Source organism: Pleurodeles waltl, chromosome 2_1, assembly GCF_031143425.1.
Source record: "Pleurodeles waltl isolate 20211129_DDA chromosome 2_1, aPleWal1.hap1.20221129, whole genome shotgun sequence".
In the NCBI taxonomy this organism is placed as follows: domain Eukaryota; kingdom Metazoa; phylum Chordata; class Amphibia; order Caudata; family Salamandridae; genus Pleurodeles; species Pleurodeles waltl.
Window position 1 is genome coordinate 182,215,748 of NC_090438.1, and position 17,934 is coordinate 182,233,681.

Below are 17,934 nucleotides of genomic sequence, written 5' to 3' on the forward strand. Positions count from 1 at the left end.
AACACATTACGAAATAAAAAAACTTTCCCCTTCAAAGAAGCCTTATTCACATCAGAATTCCAATCGGTAGTGTGTGGTACTTTCAATTATCACGTTTACTTTATTAGGAAATGGTTTTACCTCCCACTTAGGTTGATTTTTAATCAAACAAACCCAGTTGTCAAAACATATAAAATAAGGTACATGTGCGCTGTGCAGAGAAACTGAATAATTTCCCACTATCACATACTCATTCCTTTATATAGGAAAGCTTCTGCAGAATAAAAACACAATCTTAAATTATAAGCATTCATATAGTCACTAAATAAATGTTACTATTATTGCTAGTCCTCATGTGGGTATGGCTACCTAATAAAATGTGTGACTTCAAAGGGGCATTGCCGACAAACACACACAGCACTAAAAAGGTTCAGAGATGCATTCATTGGGAATAAAGATTAATTAGCATTATTCATTTTTACAATTGCAGTGAAACACAAAGGACAAACAAATTAAACATTCTGCATGATCATACACAAAGCAGCTAACCCTGTGCTTAATTTGTATAAAAAAAAAAAATAATAAGTGCCTGGGCCCTCATCAGGAGGCTACTGAAGCCTGCACACGTCATTGCCCCTGCCAGCGGTACCAACAACAGACCATGCCTACACAACTACTAGCCATCACACTCCTACAAGTGTGACAGTTCAGACTACTTCAAGCCCCCAAAGCTATAAGAATGAATTGGGTGGCAGGTTTTAGTTGTTTTTAATGTATATTGAATGAATACACAACTGGCGTTATGCTCATCCCTAAATAACGCCAACAGTGCCACCATGTGGCAGACTGTCATAAGTGCTGGTGTTAACAGCTGAGTGTCGGTGCCGAGCACCGGAAACCACTGCTCAAATGAAGCATCATTATCAATGATTTTCGACCACAGCAAGAAGCACTACAGAATGCACATTTTCTAGAATTTACAAAGCACTGCACCATCTCCAAGTAGCATCAACCTGAAGGCGATTTCCATGCAACCCAGCTCGCATAATTAAGCATATTTTGTTCTAGTTAATAAACGGAAGTAAACTCCTTGCAAGATACTTATACGTGTTTATGAACTACCAACAAATGATTAACATTTTTGTTGTTGCTGGAAGAAAACTCTAGTAACAATGAATGTTACTAGATCTGTAAGGTATACACAATTATTTAAAATAACATGGAAATTCTGTATTAATGAATGACAAAATAAAGCACATCATAACTCAATAGTCTTTATTTCCCAGGAATCTATGTACAGAGCAAAGCAAAATGTGAGTCGTTAAGTTGTTTCCAAAGTCATGAGTTCTTCTTTTACACAACGAGCCCCTCAGTCAATATTCTCCAATCCCTGAAACACAAGGAGCGAGAAGAGAGGCGCATTAGAAGGTTATATATAGAAATGCAACATACAAAATTGGTGGTTTTCGCTCACTATCTGCTAATAGTACATCTTATCGGCTTCATACTTGTTCAAATGGTCAGCGGACAGTCCATAGCAAGGTAGGTTTATTTTCACTGGAGTAGCCAATGTTGGAGAGAAAAGTCTAAATATGAGGACTAAACGAAAAGCACATGGCCAGCTGAGATGTGTGACCATACTACAAAACTACTCCAAAGAGTAAGCAACATCTTGAGCAAGAGGAGAAACATATCTTGCAGGGCAAAGAGCTAAAACAAGTAACCAAATTAGATTCTACAATTCACTCACCTTAGAAAGTCTACTCCTCATACAAGTTACACTAAAAGCGTCCACTGCTGTGGCACGAGGATACCTTAAAACGAGAATTGGTGTGAACTAAGGCTATCTGACTTGTGACATTGACTGTCCCTCAGCACCATTGCCAGGCATTTTTTCTTTTTTTTTTATAAATGTCAGACTAAGCAACGTGGGTATTACTCCACAGACATTACAGCTTAATGACCTGTACAACATGTTGTAGTATCACAAAGGGCTTTACAATGTATGCTTTTATCCCACATTGTAAAATCTGAGATATAAAAATGTACAGTGACAAAAAAAACCAACAAAAAAAAAAAAACATAAAAAGGACATTAAGATTAAGTGATGTCAGTCATAACATCACGTTTTAAGAGAAAAAGAACAACTGAAATTCACCAGTTACTGTTTACTGAGCTAACTATAACATGCACAACTGCTATGCCCTGCTTATGACGTAACATATCACAGGGTACAGATTGTCTGAAGCTTGCGCATTGGCCACTTGTGTCTGGTTAGCTGCCACATAAGTTCAGATATTCACTGAGTGCTTGGCACAGGGTGTAGGCTGTGCATAAGAGGACCATGGGTCACGTAGGGGAGTCTGTTTGTGAATAGTAATTTATGGTTTCAATCATTCTGTGGCATTTAGTACTTACTTTTTAAAGGTGAAATACTGTACTATCATAACAAGGCCGGGCAGTGGTGCAAGTTATTATATATGGCCAGGCCCTGGGGCTAACTCCCAGTTGGTCACCCAGATGCAGGCAGCCAACCTTCCCCAACACCACCCACCATGCACAGTCTTCAGCCCTCAACCCTAATTTCTTTTTTTAACAAAGAAAATAATAATAATTAAAAAAAAAAATAAGATTTGTTTTTTGCAGTCCCACAGAAGGAGGTTAGGTTGGATTCAATGATGAAAACAATGGGGGTTGTTTGTGCTCAGGGCTACGGGGTGGGGGGTATGCTTACCTTGCCCTCCTTTATTTGCTTAAAAAAAAAAAAAAAAAATCAGGGCTCTATGACCAAGCCCGCAACATTTTATTTCATCTTGTAGCCACCAATCGCCATTCTCTGTCCAAGCAACCAGCGCCCATGTTTTGAACCCCCTGTCAAATTTGGTGTAATTCTGTTCAGCTATTATTTCTGTATCATTGCCCAACTGTCCCTATGGAAACCGAATGGGGAAGGGGGGAGAGGTTTGGTACCACGTATTTTTCCTCAGCCCTAGCTTGACGATCACCCCAAAACTTTCCAGAAAGGAGCAGAGGTGGATGATTATAATTTTTTTTTTTTTTAAGTTTCATGAAGATTTGTCAAACTGCGGCAAAGTTATTAGAAGAAAAAAAATATGCACTTGATATGGAAAGTCTAACTAGTGTGTATACACACACACACCCACATATATATGTATGTATATATACATACACACACACACACACACTATATAAGTGTAGATAGTTATAAATACAAATTTTAATTTTAAGGGGTGTGCCCCTCACCTCTTCCCTTTTAATAATCCCCCAATATATTTTTTTTGTTATTTAAACTTTTCTTACCTCCCTCTACCTCTACCCACTCAAAACCCTAAAATCACCATTACCTCCTTTCACCTCTACTCACCCTTAACCCCAAAATAACCCTTACCTCTACCACCCCAAACCCTAAAATCATCCATACCTCTACCCATCAATACATCCTAAAACCACTTACTTTCAAATACCCTTACCCATCCCTTAACCCTAAAAATATCCTTACCCTCTTTACTTTCAGCAATCTCTTAATGCTAAAATTACCCTTTGCTCTACTGACTCCTTAGCACCTAAAATACCCTTATCTCCTTTAAAACTGCCAACCCCTTAACCGTTATAATTACAATCACACCCCCTGACCTCTGCCTGCAGCTTGACGCCTAATTCTTACATAACATTAAAATAACATTAAGAAAAAAAGGACCTGCAGAGTAAAAGTCTGCGAAGTAAAGGTACGAAGGGTAAAGGCACGTGCAAAATAAAAACTATAAAGTAAAGGTTATACATTTTTTATATATTTGTATTTTATTTCCTAATGGATGAAGCATACCTGCATCTAGGGCAATGCCCAACAAATGGTGTCATTGGAGTGGCATATTCTAATGCGGTAGGTTTTTAGTTGCAACATCTAACTGTATACTCAATTAGAGTAAAGGTAGTTTTTAAAGCTATGCAGCAGAATGAATGTGTGTTACCCATGGAAGAGGTTTATGTGTCACTAGTCTCTTGAGTGGCTAACGAACGAGTTACTTACCTTCGGTAACGACTTTTCTGGTGGATACATTAGCTACCTGTGGATTCCTCACCTAATGAATACTCCCATGGCGCCAGCATTCGACGGAAATCTTCTTCCTAGTCTCTGCACGTCGACGAGGACGTCACTCTAGCCCACGCGACGCCGTCTGACGTCATACAGGCAATAAGAGGTCCTCGACGACGTGCCGACGTCAGTACCAACATTTTTTATGTGAATGAGAACAACAACCCAATGCAATGAAAGAGCAAGGCAACATCCCATAACCTTGTAAAATACACAATATTGCAACGAATAGCTGTAAATTTAATATAACGAACAAATATATGCAAATCATGTATGTACACAAAGATATATACATATATATATATACAGATAAATATACACAAGTATCCATATATACAACATCTATTGCAACCTTGAAGACCAAGAGGAGCGCACTCAAGGATTACTTGGTAAGACCAGAAAGGCAACGGGGAGGCGGGTGGGACTGTGAGGAATCCACAGGTAGCTAATGTATCCACCAGAAAAGTCGTTACCGAAGGTAAGTAACTCGTTCTTCTGATGGATACAACTACCTGTGGATTCCTCACCTAATGAATAGAGTCCCAAAGCAGCACCACGCCCGGTGGCGGGTGCCTAAATGGTCAAACCAAGAAATCCTGCAGCACTGACCGTGCAAAATGGCCGTCCCTTCTCACCTCAGAGTCCAAACAGTAATGTTTCGCAAAAGTGTGAAGGGACGACCAAGTTGCGGCCTTGCAGATGTCGACCACAGGAACACCTCTGGCCAAGGCCGAAGTGGCCGACTTAGCTCTGGTGGAATGAGCTCTAATGCCCTCAGGAGGATCCTTCTTTGCCAAAGAGTAACAGATTTTAATGCAAAGAACCACCCACCTGGAGAGTGTTCTCTTGTGGACTGCCTTTCCTCTCCTCTTGCCCACGTACCCGATGAACAGCTGATCCTCCAGCCTGAAATCCTTTGTTCTATCAATAAAGAAGCTCAATGCCCTCTTTGGGTCCAGACAATGCAGTCTTTCTTCCTCTTTAGAAGGATGAGGCGGAGGATAGAACGTGGACAAAGTAATTGTCTGAGCCAAATGGAAGGGTGAAACAACCTTCGGGAGGAAAGCAGCCTTGGTCCTCAACACCACCTTATCCCCATAAAAAGCTGTATAAGGGGGCTTTACCGATAAGGCCTGCAACTCACTCACTCTCCTTGCAGATGTTATAGCTACCAGAAAAACTGTTTTTATAACCAAATACCTTGAGGGGCAAGAATGCATAGGCTCGAAAGGGGACCCCATAAGGAAAGTCAGGACCAAGGACAAATCCCATTGCGGCATAACAAATGGTTTTGGAGGATATTTATTTAGAAGACCTTTCAAGAATCTGATAACAATAGGGGATTTAAATAACGATGGTTGGTCTGGAAGACAAATGAAGGCTGACAAGGCCGACAAATAACCCTTAATGGTAGCCACTGCACAACCTTTCTGCGCTAGAGACAGAGCAAAAGACAAAACGTCCGATAGATGAGCATGTAAGGGATCAATCTGCCTCTCTCCACACCACGCAACAAATTTAGACCACCTATTAGCGTAGATAAATTTAGTGGAGTGTCGCCTGCCCGCTAATATAACATCCACTACATCAGGCGGGAGAGAGAAGGAACTCAGGTTGCCCCGTTCAATCTCCAGGCATGTAGGTGCAGACTCTGGAGGTTGGGGTGTAAAACCTGCCCCTGCAACTGCGAGAGGAGGTCTGCCCTGAAAGGGAGACGGAGCGGAGGGCACATTGAGAGTTGGAGAAGGTCGGAGTACCACACCCTCCTTGGCCAATCCGGAGCTATTAAGATGACTAGCGCCCGGTCTTGGCGAATCTTCCTCAATACTCGAGGAATCAAGGGTATGGGAGGAAACGCGTAAAGCAACTGGCCGCACCAGGTTATTTGAAACGCGTCCCCCAACGCTCCCTGCATCGGATACTGGAAGCTGCAGAATAACGGACAATGCGCGTTCTCCAGAGTGGCAAACAGATCTACCCGAGGAAACCCCCACCTTTGGAAGATCAAACGGGCTTGATCTGGATGGAGACGCCACTCGTGGTCTGCCGAGAATTGGCGACTGAGACCGTCCGCACGTACATTCAAGACCCCGGCCAGATGATTTGCTACCAAGCAAATCTGATGGTCCTTTGCCCAGGACCATAGTCGAAGAGCTTCTCTGCAGAGAAGGTACGACCCTACTCCTCCCGGTTTGTTTATGTACCACATCGTGGTAGTATTGTCTATCAGGACCTGTACCGACTGACCACGAAGGGAAGGGAGGAAGGCCTTGAGAGCCAGACGTACAGCCCGTAACTCTAACAGATTGATATGAAACATCTGTTCCTCTGGAGACCAAAGGCCTTTGATCTCCAGATCCCCCAGATGAGCTCCCCACCCTAGAGTGGAAGCATCAGTTATGACCGTGGCCACTGGTGGCGACTGCGCGAACTGCTTTCCTTGTGAAAGATTGTTGCTCGCAATCCACCACTTCAAGTCCACAGCAGCATCTCTGGAGATCTTGACAGCACCTTCTAGATCTCCTTTGTGTTGAGACCACTGCCTTCGGAGGCACCACTGAAGAGCCCTCATGTGCCAGCGAGCATGCGTGACCAACAGAATGCAGGAGGCAAACAGACCGAGCAGACGAAGGACCTTGAGGACTGGAACTCCCGCTCCATTTCGAAACATTGGAACCAATTCCTGAATATCTTGAATCCGCTGAGGCGGAGGAAAGGCTCGACTCAATGTTGTATCCAGTACTGCCCCTATGAACAGGAGGCGCTGAGAGGGCTCCAGGTGAGATTTGGGCTAGTTCACCGAAAAACCCAGGTCGAACAACAACTGAGTCGTTGACTGCAGATGATGCGACACAAGCTCCGGAGACTTGGCTTTGATCAACCAGTCGTCCAAGTAAGGGAATACTGCTATCCCCTTCCTTCTGAGCTCTGCCGCAACCACCGACATCACCTTCGTGAAGACTCGAGGTGCTGAAGTAAGACCAAACGGAAGGACCGCAAACTGATAGTGCTGCGATCCTACCACAAACCGGAGATACTTCCTGTGTGACTTGAGTATCGGGATATGAAAGTAAGCATCCTGCAAGTCGACAGACACCATCCAATCTTCCTTGTTCAACGCCAAAAGCACCTGAGCTAGGGTCAGCATCTTGAACTTTTCCTGTTTGAGGAACCAATTCAAGATCCTCAGGTCCAGGATTGGTCTCAACCGACCATCCTTCTTGGGAATCAGGAAATACCTTGAGTAACAACCTCGACCCCTTTCCTGCTCTGTGACCAACTCCACCGCGCCCTTTGAAAGGAGGACTTGTACCTCCTGTTCTAGCAACAGGAGGTGTTCTTCTGAACAATAAGATGGCCGAGGCGGGAAGGGGGGCGGGAACTCCCGAAAGGGAAGGGTGTAGCCTTTTCCCACAATACTGAGAACCCAAGTGTCCGTTGTAATAGTCTTCCACTTGCGGAGAAAATGCTGTAATCTTCCCCCTACAGGAGAGGAGTGAGTGGGAAATGGTGGAAGCCTAAGGCTGCTTTCCCTGCTGCACCCCTCCAGAGGACGAGGAAGAGGCAGAGTGCTGCTGAGAGGCTCCTCTGGTGCGGGCCCTACCCCTCCCTCTAAAAGATCTATAGGGATGGGAAGAGGCAGGTTGCTGGAATTTCCCCCGAAAGGAGGAGGAGGAAGAGCCACGCCCAAATCCACGAAACCTCCTGAAAAATCTGGAAGAGGCAGAGGAAGAAGGAGCTTGGAGTCCTAACGATTTGGCTGTGGCCCTGCTCTCCTTAAATCGCTCCAAGGCCGAATCAGCCTTGGCCCCAAACAGTTTGTCCCCATCAAAAGGGAGATACAATAGGGTTGACTGCACATCCGCAGAAAACCCCGAATTACGGAGCCAGGCCTGTCTCCTTGCCACCACAGCGGTGCCCATTGCTCTGGCCACCGAGTCGGTCGTGTCCAGCCCAGACTGAATAATCTGGGTCGCGGCAGCCTGGGCGTCCGAAACAACATCCAAAAGACCCCGGGGAAGCTCCGTAAATGATGAGGAAATGTCATCCATCATAGCATGGATATATCTCCCCAGAATACAAGTTGCGTTGGTGGCCTTCAACGCCAGACTGCAGGACGAAAAAAAATTCTTGGACTGCGCATCCAGTTTCTTCGAGTCCCTGTCCCCAGGCACTGTCGGGAAAGAACCAGGCGCTGATTTAGATGAACAGGAGGCCTGCACCACCAAGCTCTCCGGCGTAGGGTGTCTAGAAAGAAAGCCAGGGTCAGATGGTGCAGCTCAATACCTCCTGGCCACAGCCCTATGAACCGCTGGGGAAGATACTGGTCTCTTCCACACCTCTAGCACCGGATCCAGCAAAGCGTCATTAAACGGCAAGAGAGGCTCCGCCGCAGCTGAGGCCGGATGTAGCACCTCTGTCAGAAGATTCTGCTTTGCCTCTGCCACCGGCAAAGGTAGGTCCAGAAAGTTAGCTGCCTTCCGTACCACAGCGTGAAAGGAAGCAGCCTCCTCCGTGTATTCCCCTGGAGACGAAAGATCCCACTCAGGGGAAGTGTCCAGCCCACTGGCTGTATCCAGACCATGCAGTCCATCCCCAGAGTCCTCTAGTTCTCCTTCCTCCAGGACTCGTTGGTACTCCTGCTCCTCTAATAAACGGAGAGCACGTCTCCTCGAATGAAGCCTCTGCTCGATACGAGGAGTCGACATGGCCTCCGCCGAAGTCGAAGATCGGCGCCGATCCCCAGAAGCAACCGACGCCGCGTCCGGCGCCACAGGTAACTTCGGCGCCGATGAAAGAGCAGGATGTAGAGAACACGGAGCTGATGGACCCACCAGAGTCACAGGACGAAATCCCGACGTCGATGGGATGGAAATCTCCGGGGCCAATCCCTCTGAAGCCACCGGAGCGGCCACCGGCGCCGACACCGGCGCCGATCCCACGTTCCCAAAAGGGAGAAAGGGCATAAAGGGTGCTGGCCGTAGAGGCGCAGGATCACCCAATGAAAAGGCCAAAGGGCCAGCCGGAGCACCCCCTGGAGCCATCTGTTGGAAGATGGTATACATCGCATTTAGGAATGCGGTACTATCGGCTCCAGGGGTGGGAAAAGCCGGATACTGGGGTGCCTGTATCGAAGGCGACCCCGACGCCGGCCTCGACGTCTGTGACACCGGAGACAACACCAGAGGCTGCACCACTTCAATCACCGACGCCTGTCCAGGTGAAGTCGGTGACGCCGGAGAGGGCAACGGCGTCGACGGATGCGGCATGACCGTGGGACTGACCTCCCAAGTCCTCCGTCGCCGATCCGAAGACCTGGAACGAGTCTCCTTGCTTGAATGGCGCCGTGAATCTCTACGGCGCCGGGAGTCTCGATGACGCCGATGCCTTGGCGAAGAAGACTTCTTGTGATGTTTTTCTTTCTTCGACTTCGCCATAAACAACTTAGCCTCACGTTCCTTGAGGGCCTTTGGATTCATGTGCTGGCATGAATCGCAAGTCGAGACGTCGTGGTCGGAGCTCAAACACCAAAGGCAGTCGGAGTGAGGATCCGTAACTGACATCTTGCCCCCACACTCACGACAAGGCTTAAAACCAGACTTTCTCTGCGACATTATTACTGCAGAGAAGGACTACGCAGCAAAAAATACACTGTAACCACGAAAGTAACAGTTGCTCCCTCGAAGAGAACCGTTTCGAATGCACGGAAAAAAGGGAACCTACGTCGGCACGTCGTCGAGGACCTCTTATTGCCTGTATGACGCCAGACGGCGTCGCGTGGGCTAGAGTGATGTCCTCGTCGACGTGCAGAGACTAGGAAGAAGATTTCCGTCGAATGCTGGCGCCATGGGAGTATTCATTAGGTGAGGAATCCACAGGTAGTTGTATCCATCAGAAACTACCTCCTTCTTGTCTGTGTGCATGCCAGTGTACATTGTTGTGTACCGGGATATGTCTGGGCTGTTAGAGGAAGAAATGGGCACAGCCCCTAAGGTCTCCCTTTGAACCCACATTCCAATGAATAATCTATGGTACTTTATATATTTTTACATACTTTGCCAGGAAAAGTGGAACAGCACACACTCCGCAGAAGGCCTCCAGACTATCAGGCATCCAGTACTGGAAAGTCTGTCTATCTCACTGTTGGACTGGATGAGGATATCGCGGTTCCCCGAATCCCACTAAAGTCAGGAGGAAGTTTAAACACATTCTCCACACTACTCCTCTCCTCTTGAACGTTCCATTCTTGGAAGACTGTTTTGCCAGAAAGCCTCTTGAAAGAGATATTCAATCTTCCTTCAGAAAAGGTTTCCCAAAGAAAATTAAAAAGGGGAACACCAGTTTAAATATATATATTTCTTATTTTTATATCAGCAGTCCATCAGCAGATGGAAACAGTAAATGGAGAAGGACTCTCTCCAATAATTGCCTCTGGAGGCAGCATTGCCATGTACAATTATACCAAAGAGAAGGGCTGATACAGAAGATGCTGCACATGAACATATATAACTACCCTCTTATTCTATTGAAATTTGTATTGTTGTTTTATGAGAACAAGTAAACAGATTATGCAGCATATATCAAACATCAATGAATTATGGTTTTTGACATGAAGTATTAAAGTATATTTACTCATCTGTTACTGTGATAACAGGTGCTAAACTATAGAACGGAGTGATGCAGAGTAAAATGGTATAAAACCAAAGATGCCTATGTACTTTGAGTTGCATGCATGCCAGAAAAGTGGGAGGATGTATGCCCAGTGATGTGGAATTCCTATCGCCTGACGCCAGGGACATATTGTTCTCATGTTTATTTTGTCCTTGGGACAAGTAGAGCCAAACCCCTGCAGCACAAACCCTTTGGCTGCCATTTTACAGAGAAGGGAATTGTCTGCAGTTAAGGTAATATGCGAGTCCATGTGTTAATGCTGTTCGAACTTGTATTTATGGTTCCTTAATGAAAAGCCTTCTTTATTAGGGTAAACGCTGTAAATAAACGTTTTGAGGTCACACTGCACTACTGACAGTGGTTCCAGTAGTTAAAAAAAAAAACTAAAACAAAAAAACAAAAAACAAAAAAGAAAGTGTGCACACATTTGAAAAGATTAACAATGAGGCTAAGTATAATGCTCCCAGAATGTTCTCCATTTAGATGCAAATGTTTGCTGAAGGTTATAAGCAAGAGTGATGATTCTTTATGGAAGTAGGAAAAATATTGTTTCCCTACTATGAAATTTTAGGTGCTATTTCTTTGAGGCATCATTTAGTAAAATGTGTTGATGCATACTAGTATTTCCAAAAAATATCCCTAATGGAAAATCAGTGTAACCATTTTCAACAAGATTATGAGAAGCATGAAAATAAACAAGTACTGGTTAAGCCAACAGATCTAACATTTCTTTTGTGAGACTTTTAATTTTGTCAACACGCGTCTTGTTTTGACATGTCTTTTTTAACACTTTATTGTTGTGGGAGCTGCCAGGCCCTCACAGTTGTAACAAACAATGGCAAAAAGAAAAAAAGTTTTTGGTCTCAAAAAGCACACATTGCCACCAATGTTGTAACAAAGGCCCTGCAGCCCCCTACCAGGGGGCCCCCTCAGCACAGCACCTGCCCTGAGTGAGCCTGGAGTCTGTTCTTTGCAAGGGGGAGGAGGGGGCCTCCAGTTTCGTTACACCACTGATTTCCACAGTAGTTCCTGGCACTGGACAAAACTACTTTGTGTGCCAATATGCTCCTTGTGAAACAGCAGAATGCAATCACTCACATTAAAGCCACTTGATAGATAGAGAGAGAAATAGAAGTTTAAAAAAACCAAAATGTCTTTGTTAACGCCAGACCTAATTAGGGACCCAATTCTTAAAGAAAGTCACAAAAGTGCACCCCTGGAATACGTCTTTGAATTAGTGGCTTTTATGAATTCACAAGAATACAGAAGTAGACCAGGAAATCGTACTCCTAGAAAAAGCTTTTGAACTGTATTTTAGCACGAGCAAATATCCATGTGTAGATTTGCTCATGTGAAAATCTATTGAGCGTTTACAAGTTCACTTTCCCTCCAATCACTTTTTCCCCCCAAACCCTAGAAGAACTTTTACTTCTGCCACTGTCGAGAGTAAATTTCCAACCTTTCTCATTATGGGAAAAGATTAGAGAAGAGCTGGTGAAAATCCTTAAAACATGCACGTTAGTAGGTTTGCAGACCCAAAGGCATTCCAACCCTGGAACTATTGCTTACTGCTTCTTCCAGTGATACCGGTTGTTAAAGGTTCTCACCCTTTTTATTGGTCCTCACTTGAGGCTTGGGCCTGTAATTCTGGTTCTGGGCCTTCTGGGCCTTTAACAACCGTCATATCCCTTGGCAATGAGCTATAACATATTCTGCCAGTAATTCACCAATGTGCACAATTACTACATTGGAATCTTCTGCTGGTGGGCAAATGCTTTCCATACACAGCTATAAGAAAATCAGATGTATCTGGTCAGGCTGCGGTTGGTTAAAAAGTGAATACTATCACACAAGTGCAGTATATCATAACTGTGTAGTGTCCAAGCTTCTCTGTTTCCAAGCGGACAGTTACATTTCATAGAGTTCTCTTCTTTAGAAAGAACTTAACTGAACACTGGTTAAACATGGAACATTGTTCATGGCATGCTTGTCTAATCAGAAACTAAAATACTTAACAGCTCATCCTTAAATTTGTCATCAAGAAGTACAGAATGACATCATGACAAACTTGAAAAATTTAAACTAGCAGGTGCACTGTTAAAAAATAGTACTGCATAAAAAAAGCTAAGCATTTTTTCGGTAAACTCATGTGTACTGATTATACCATCATTTTAAGACAGCTAAAATGGCCCTGGTAGTAAAACAGTGCAGGAACCCAGAGACAAACGGAGTTGTGGTGATCTACAGGGGACTAGCTTTACATATTCACATAGATAGAACCAGTGTTCCTGAATTGTGAATGATGACTAAATAAAGAGTTGGTTGCTTCTGTGTCACTATAGGTGCACAAGGTAACAATAGTGTGTAGTAATAAAAACTAGTGATATATCAAGGCGCTGTGTACATGTATAAAATGGGAAAAGGGTGTGAAATATTTGGAGTATGGCCTCAAAGCTGCTATCTGAAGCAGAGTGAAAACTTTCAGGAAAGAGTATACGGAGTAAGAGAGCATCCAAAATAAACCCTTACTACGGAGAAAAATTGTGCTGGGCAGTTGCTCTGGCCCTTACTTGCTAGGAGATACAGAAAGATGCCTGTATTTATTGTTTTCCAGATTTCGCAGAGGAACCCTTAGATTGAGGACTGTGGGCTCCAATCCCAAGTAGATTGGTCGCATGAAGTACAGGAAGGGTTATGCATCTGGCAAAGGACTGGAGATCAACAGCCAAGGCCTGACTTGCACACATCAGACAAGAGTACATATTTAATATCTGTTCTGCCTGAACCTCTGTATATGTTGTGTTTAACTTAGAAGGAAGGAAGGTTGTGTAGTGATCCCGCTAACTAGTACAAGATAAAATAATTCCCTATAGACTTCTGCTCTCAATATGCAACATGCAAAATAAGACATATGGAGTGCATTATGCAAAGTGTCTTGGGGTCACAAAGGGTGTGTGCGTCGACTTTCTCTGGCCCTAGGGCATTTCTGTATTACAAAAGATCTCACCGACACTTCCATGGTTCCTTATGTATCATGGATCGCACCACCACTAACTGTTCGCCAATATGATTCCAAAGGGACGAGCCTTTATTTGAATGGTGGAGGTCTGGCCCTATGCAAAGAAGAACATTCTTTGCCCCTGTGCCCAATCTTTATTAAAGATAGAAACAGTCATGTGGGCCCCAGGAGTCCCCTTGGCAAGGGGCACTACAGGCCTCAGCAACCCCTCTCAGGCAATCCCCTGCAATCACTCAGTACACACACTAACAGGAAGTTTTTGATTCTCCTTTGAAATGGAGGCCGGGTTGCCACTGGCATTGAAAGGCAGACCCACGGCTTCATTCACCCGGCCTGTCTTTCAATAATACACGGTTTAAAGTGCAGGCGTGTATTCGTGCTGTAATAGGGTTGACAGTCCTGGTCACACATTTAAGGATGCGCCACAGCGCGGTGCAGAATAGTGGCCCTGGAGTGGTGCTGAGTAGCTAAGATGTTCCCATATGCTGAAACTCTAACTGACTGCTCAGCTGGGACTTGTGAGTGACCAAATGGAGTCTGCTGTGAGTTTTTGGCTCCATGTGCGTGACTGGCTTGGTGGGCAGTAATAGGGGCTATGTTTTGGCGGTGCGCTTAGTGCCTCAGTATATATAAATAAATATAATTTGAGCAAGAAATTGTAAAAGGTGACAGGATGGAAAAGGGTGGCATTACAAAAGCCAGTCATTCAAATGTGGTCATCACCACTGTAAACACTTGTGGCTTGTTTGGATGGATCAAGCGCAGTTATCAAAGAGAAATGACATAACTCACAAACCAAAAAGGTAAAACTATAAACACCAGTAACGGAAACAGGACAAGTTTCTTAAAATGTAATTTTGTGTTACATGCTTAAATATCAAACACTTAGGCTGCTGCAAAGCCCTGGAGCAAAAACAGGGTACAGAGATGAGGGAAACAGGAAAGGCAAAGACATGCGAGAAGGTAAACATAGAAAAGAAATTGGCAACATGTTACTTTGACAGTTTACTACTGAAAGACACAATATTTCAAAAAACATACCTTTGATTTATAGTAAAGATCAACTCCAGAAATGCGCCTATCTCGTTCCATCAAGTGCCACTGGTACGGCAGCAATGCCACTCTCTTTTCCTACATCAAAACAAGTAAAGCAATCACAGTGACAATCGGGTCCTCTGAACCAATAGTCTGATCATTCAAATTTAATAAGTTTGTTTTCCTACCCAGGACCATCTAACCTACGTAAATGTCTGTTGTAGAAGCAGTAGAAAATGGGATAAATTTCACATTTCTGGCTAGAACAGAACCTAAGCATAAGCAAGGAAAGCGATGTGCCCAAAGCTTGACAGATATTTTTCCCTTTCAAAAGTAACAGATCAAATCACCTTTCAAACAACAATGGATTGGTTACGATTAACAGTACGCAGCAGGAAAATTATTTTAGAAAACAATAAATACACACATACATATATATATACATATACACACAAAAACACACACACACAGACACAATAATAAAATCCAAAATCGCTAATAAAACCAACGGTTACGGACGTGATAGTTAGGATCTGAATTTACCAGTACAAAACCTTAGAAATTCAGCAGTTATACTTAGCTGAGGTAACTATAACTTGCGCACCCGTAATGCACTGATTACGACTTCGCATATTACATCACTCCTGACATGAATGGATCAGCGGATCTCGGGAAACGTAAAAGTATAAAAATAACTAAGTTTGAAGGTATTTGAAGCCCATTTTTAGGTTCAGCGCACAAGCGATTCGACTTATTGTAAATATTGTGGGCTTTTAACCACGCCCATCACCTTCGTAAAACACTTGACATCATTGGTAAATGCTTCACATCTTTCCCGGCTTGAGGCTGTTTTTGTCACGCCTTGCAGACTGCCCCTGTTGCCGATATACTTCAGCATGGGTGAACAATTTTTTTTTTCTTCTTTTGACCCTCTCCTTCATGCTGCATGGTGGCCATGGGGCTCACAGCATGTATAGGCACAACAGCGTGAACTCGATCAGCTGTATTGGAGTGCTTTTCTGGTGGCTCTCCCCCTAAAACACTACAAATTGGTAAATGCTTTACGTAAAACAGAAATCCTCAAAGCGAAAGTGGCTCTCCCAGCAGAGAGCTGATACTACAATATTCATGGCACTCAGGAAACTTAGGACAGTGGGACCACCACCAAAACGTTCAGCACAAAGTGTTCTGTCTACATCATCACTGGGTCCCCACACTAGGTTAGGAGGGACCCGAAAATAATAACCCCTTCCACCATTCAGTGTCTTTTTAAGTGCTTTCATAGCTGGAAGTTTTACAGCTGGGAATAGCTTGTGTTTTAAGGGCCTTGTTTGTAATATCATTGCTATAGGCATGCTACCCCTGAAAATGTGTAATGCACTATGCCCTCCAGGGGCTAAATATATGGTTACACTGCATTATTTAATGCCATTTTATTTTTGTGTGGTTATGCCATTTAGGGGCTAAATATATAGTTACATGACGGTTTTTCTTACAAATTATATTTTCATTGTGGTGTCTTATAGGGGCTGTTCTAAGCATTAGTCATATCAACATACTAAAATATTTGTGGCACGGAAACTTGTCCCATAATGCTTTGCGGGCATTACTTTTACAAAGCATTTTTGCTCATAACTCAGCCTGTGGTGGTCCTAGGACAATGGGACCACCTTTAAAATGCACTTTCTACATCATCTCTGGATCCCCACACTAGGTTAGTGGGGGACCCCAAAATAACCCCTCCCACCACTCAGTGTCTTTTAAGCTTTCTCATGGCTTGAACGTTTGTTTTACAGGCCGTGCTTGTAATATCACTGCAGTAGGCCTGCTAGTCCTAAAAACACCTTTTAAGTAAATGGTTACACTGCATTTTATTCTCCTGTTTCATGGGTTATGCCCACTAGGGTATAACAATATAGTTACATAACCATGTTTCTTACAAGTGATATTTTTGTTATGGTGCCCTCTAGGGGCTGTTTTGAGCATTACAGTCTAATGCCAAACATTTATGTCTGATGAAGGTTTATACGATTGAATTGTATATGTTGTAATAATCTCTCCTTATTACAATTATGACCATGATTCAGGCCAACTTAACATCCTTATTATACTATGACTGTTTGAACACTCCTGATATGTTTGAGTGAGCCTTCTAGTTTATTTCTCCTCTGTGGATGCCTTGTGTCTTTTTTGGAGAATTGTGTTAGCCAGCTAGCAACTTTGATGGTAAGGTGGTGAAAATAGTATTCTATTGGAATTAGCATGGCAGACTTTAATTAGGATGCTAAATGGCAACATTTTCATTTTGTGTTGCAGATAGAGGAAAAAGGTAAATGAAAGTGCCTTAGTTATAAGCAGGGCCACTGTAATTATATGGCAGGAAAAAGGCAAAATGATGAGGCAGGGTTGACATAGGTATGTGGCAGGAAGACTCCAGTTGTCAACTTACAATTACAATAGCTCTAACTAAAGCAAATACGAGATCTATTGCATTGCAAGTGTCTGTTACTTATTTACCACAACTATACAACGTCCAGGGGGTCAAGAAACCTCTTTCCCTGATCCCCTCATCTAAATTCAGTCAAGATTTCAACCCCAGGGACCATTTCCTTATGAAATAACATGGGGGCCGCCTATCAGGTTGCAGCCAGCCAATCCTTTTCCCTGTGGCACATGGATCCCCGGTGGATCCGTGGAGAATCCGCGGTGCCAGATATCTATATTTTTTGGCCTTAAGTTACTCCAAAACGGATTTACACCAAACCACCAAAAGCACAATCTGCTGACCAGGATCTATCTTCCTGTCAATTCTGGCATAATTCTGTTCAGCAGTTTGGGCTGTAGGCGTGTCTAAAGGGCCTATGGAAAAATTATTGGGGAAAAGCGTGTTTTAGGAACCCACACCCTTTTTTTCGGCCCCTGCTTGACGGATCACCCAGAAACTTTCAAAACAGAAGCTAAACTGACCAAAGTATATGTTTTGCAAATTTCGTGAAGATTAGTCAAGCGGTGGCAAAGTTATAGGCAAAACAAAAAATGCTCCGTCTATAGAAACTAGGTCATAACTATAACTACCCTACTGCCACTAGGATGGAGATACACACACACACACACA

The 17,934-nt window shown here is 43.9% G+C and overlaps 1 protein-coding gene across 1 annotated transcript in view; it reads right to left on the reverse strand.

Annotated features, from left to right (window-relative positions):
- Positions 1 to 1,239: 1,239 nt before the first annotated feature.
- The window catches only part of NDUFA1 (NADH:ubiquinone oxidoreductase subunit A1), a 41,808-nt gene continuing 25,113 nt past the window's right edge, over positions 1,240 to 17,934 (reverse strand). Inside the window, exons 2-3 of the mRNA XM_069212219.1 lie at positions 14,826 to 14,915; positions 1,240 to 1,369 (exon numbers count right to left, since the gene is read on the reverse strand). Coding sequence (XP_069068320.1) covers positions 1,349 to 1,369; positions 14,826 to 14,915 — 111 coding nt within the window. The 3' untranslated portion in view covers positions 1,240 to 1,348. The remainder of the gene's footprint in view (positions 1,370 to 14,825; positions 14,916 to 17,934) is intronic.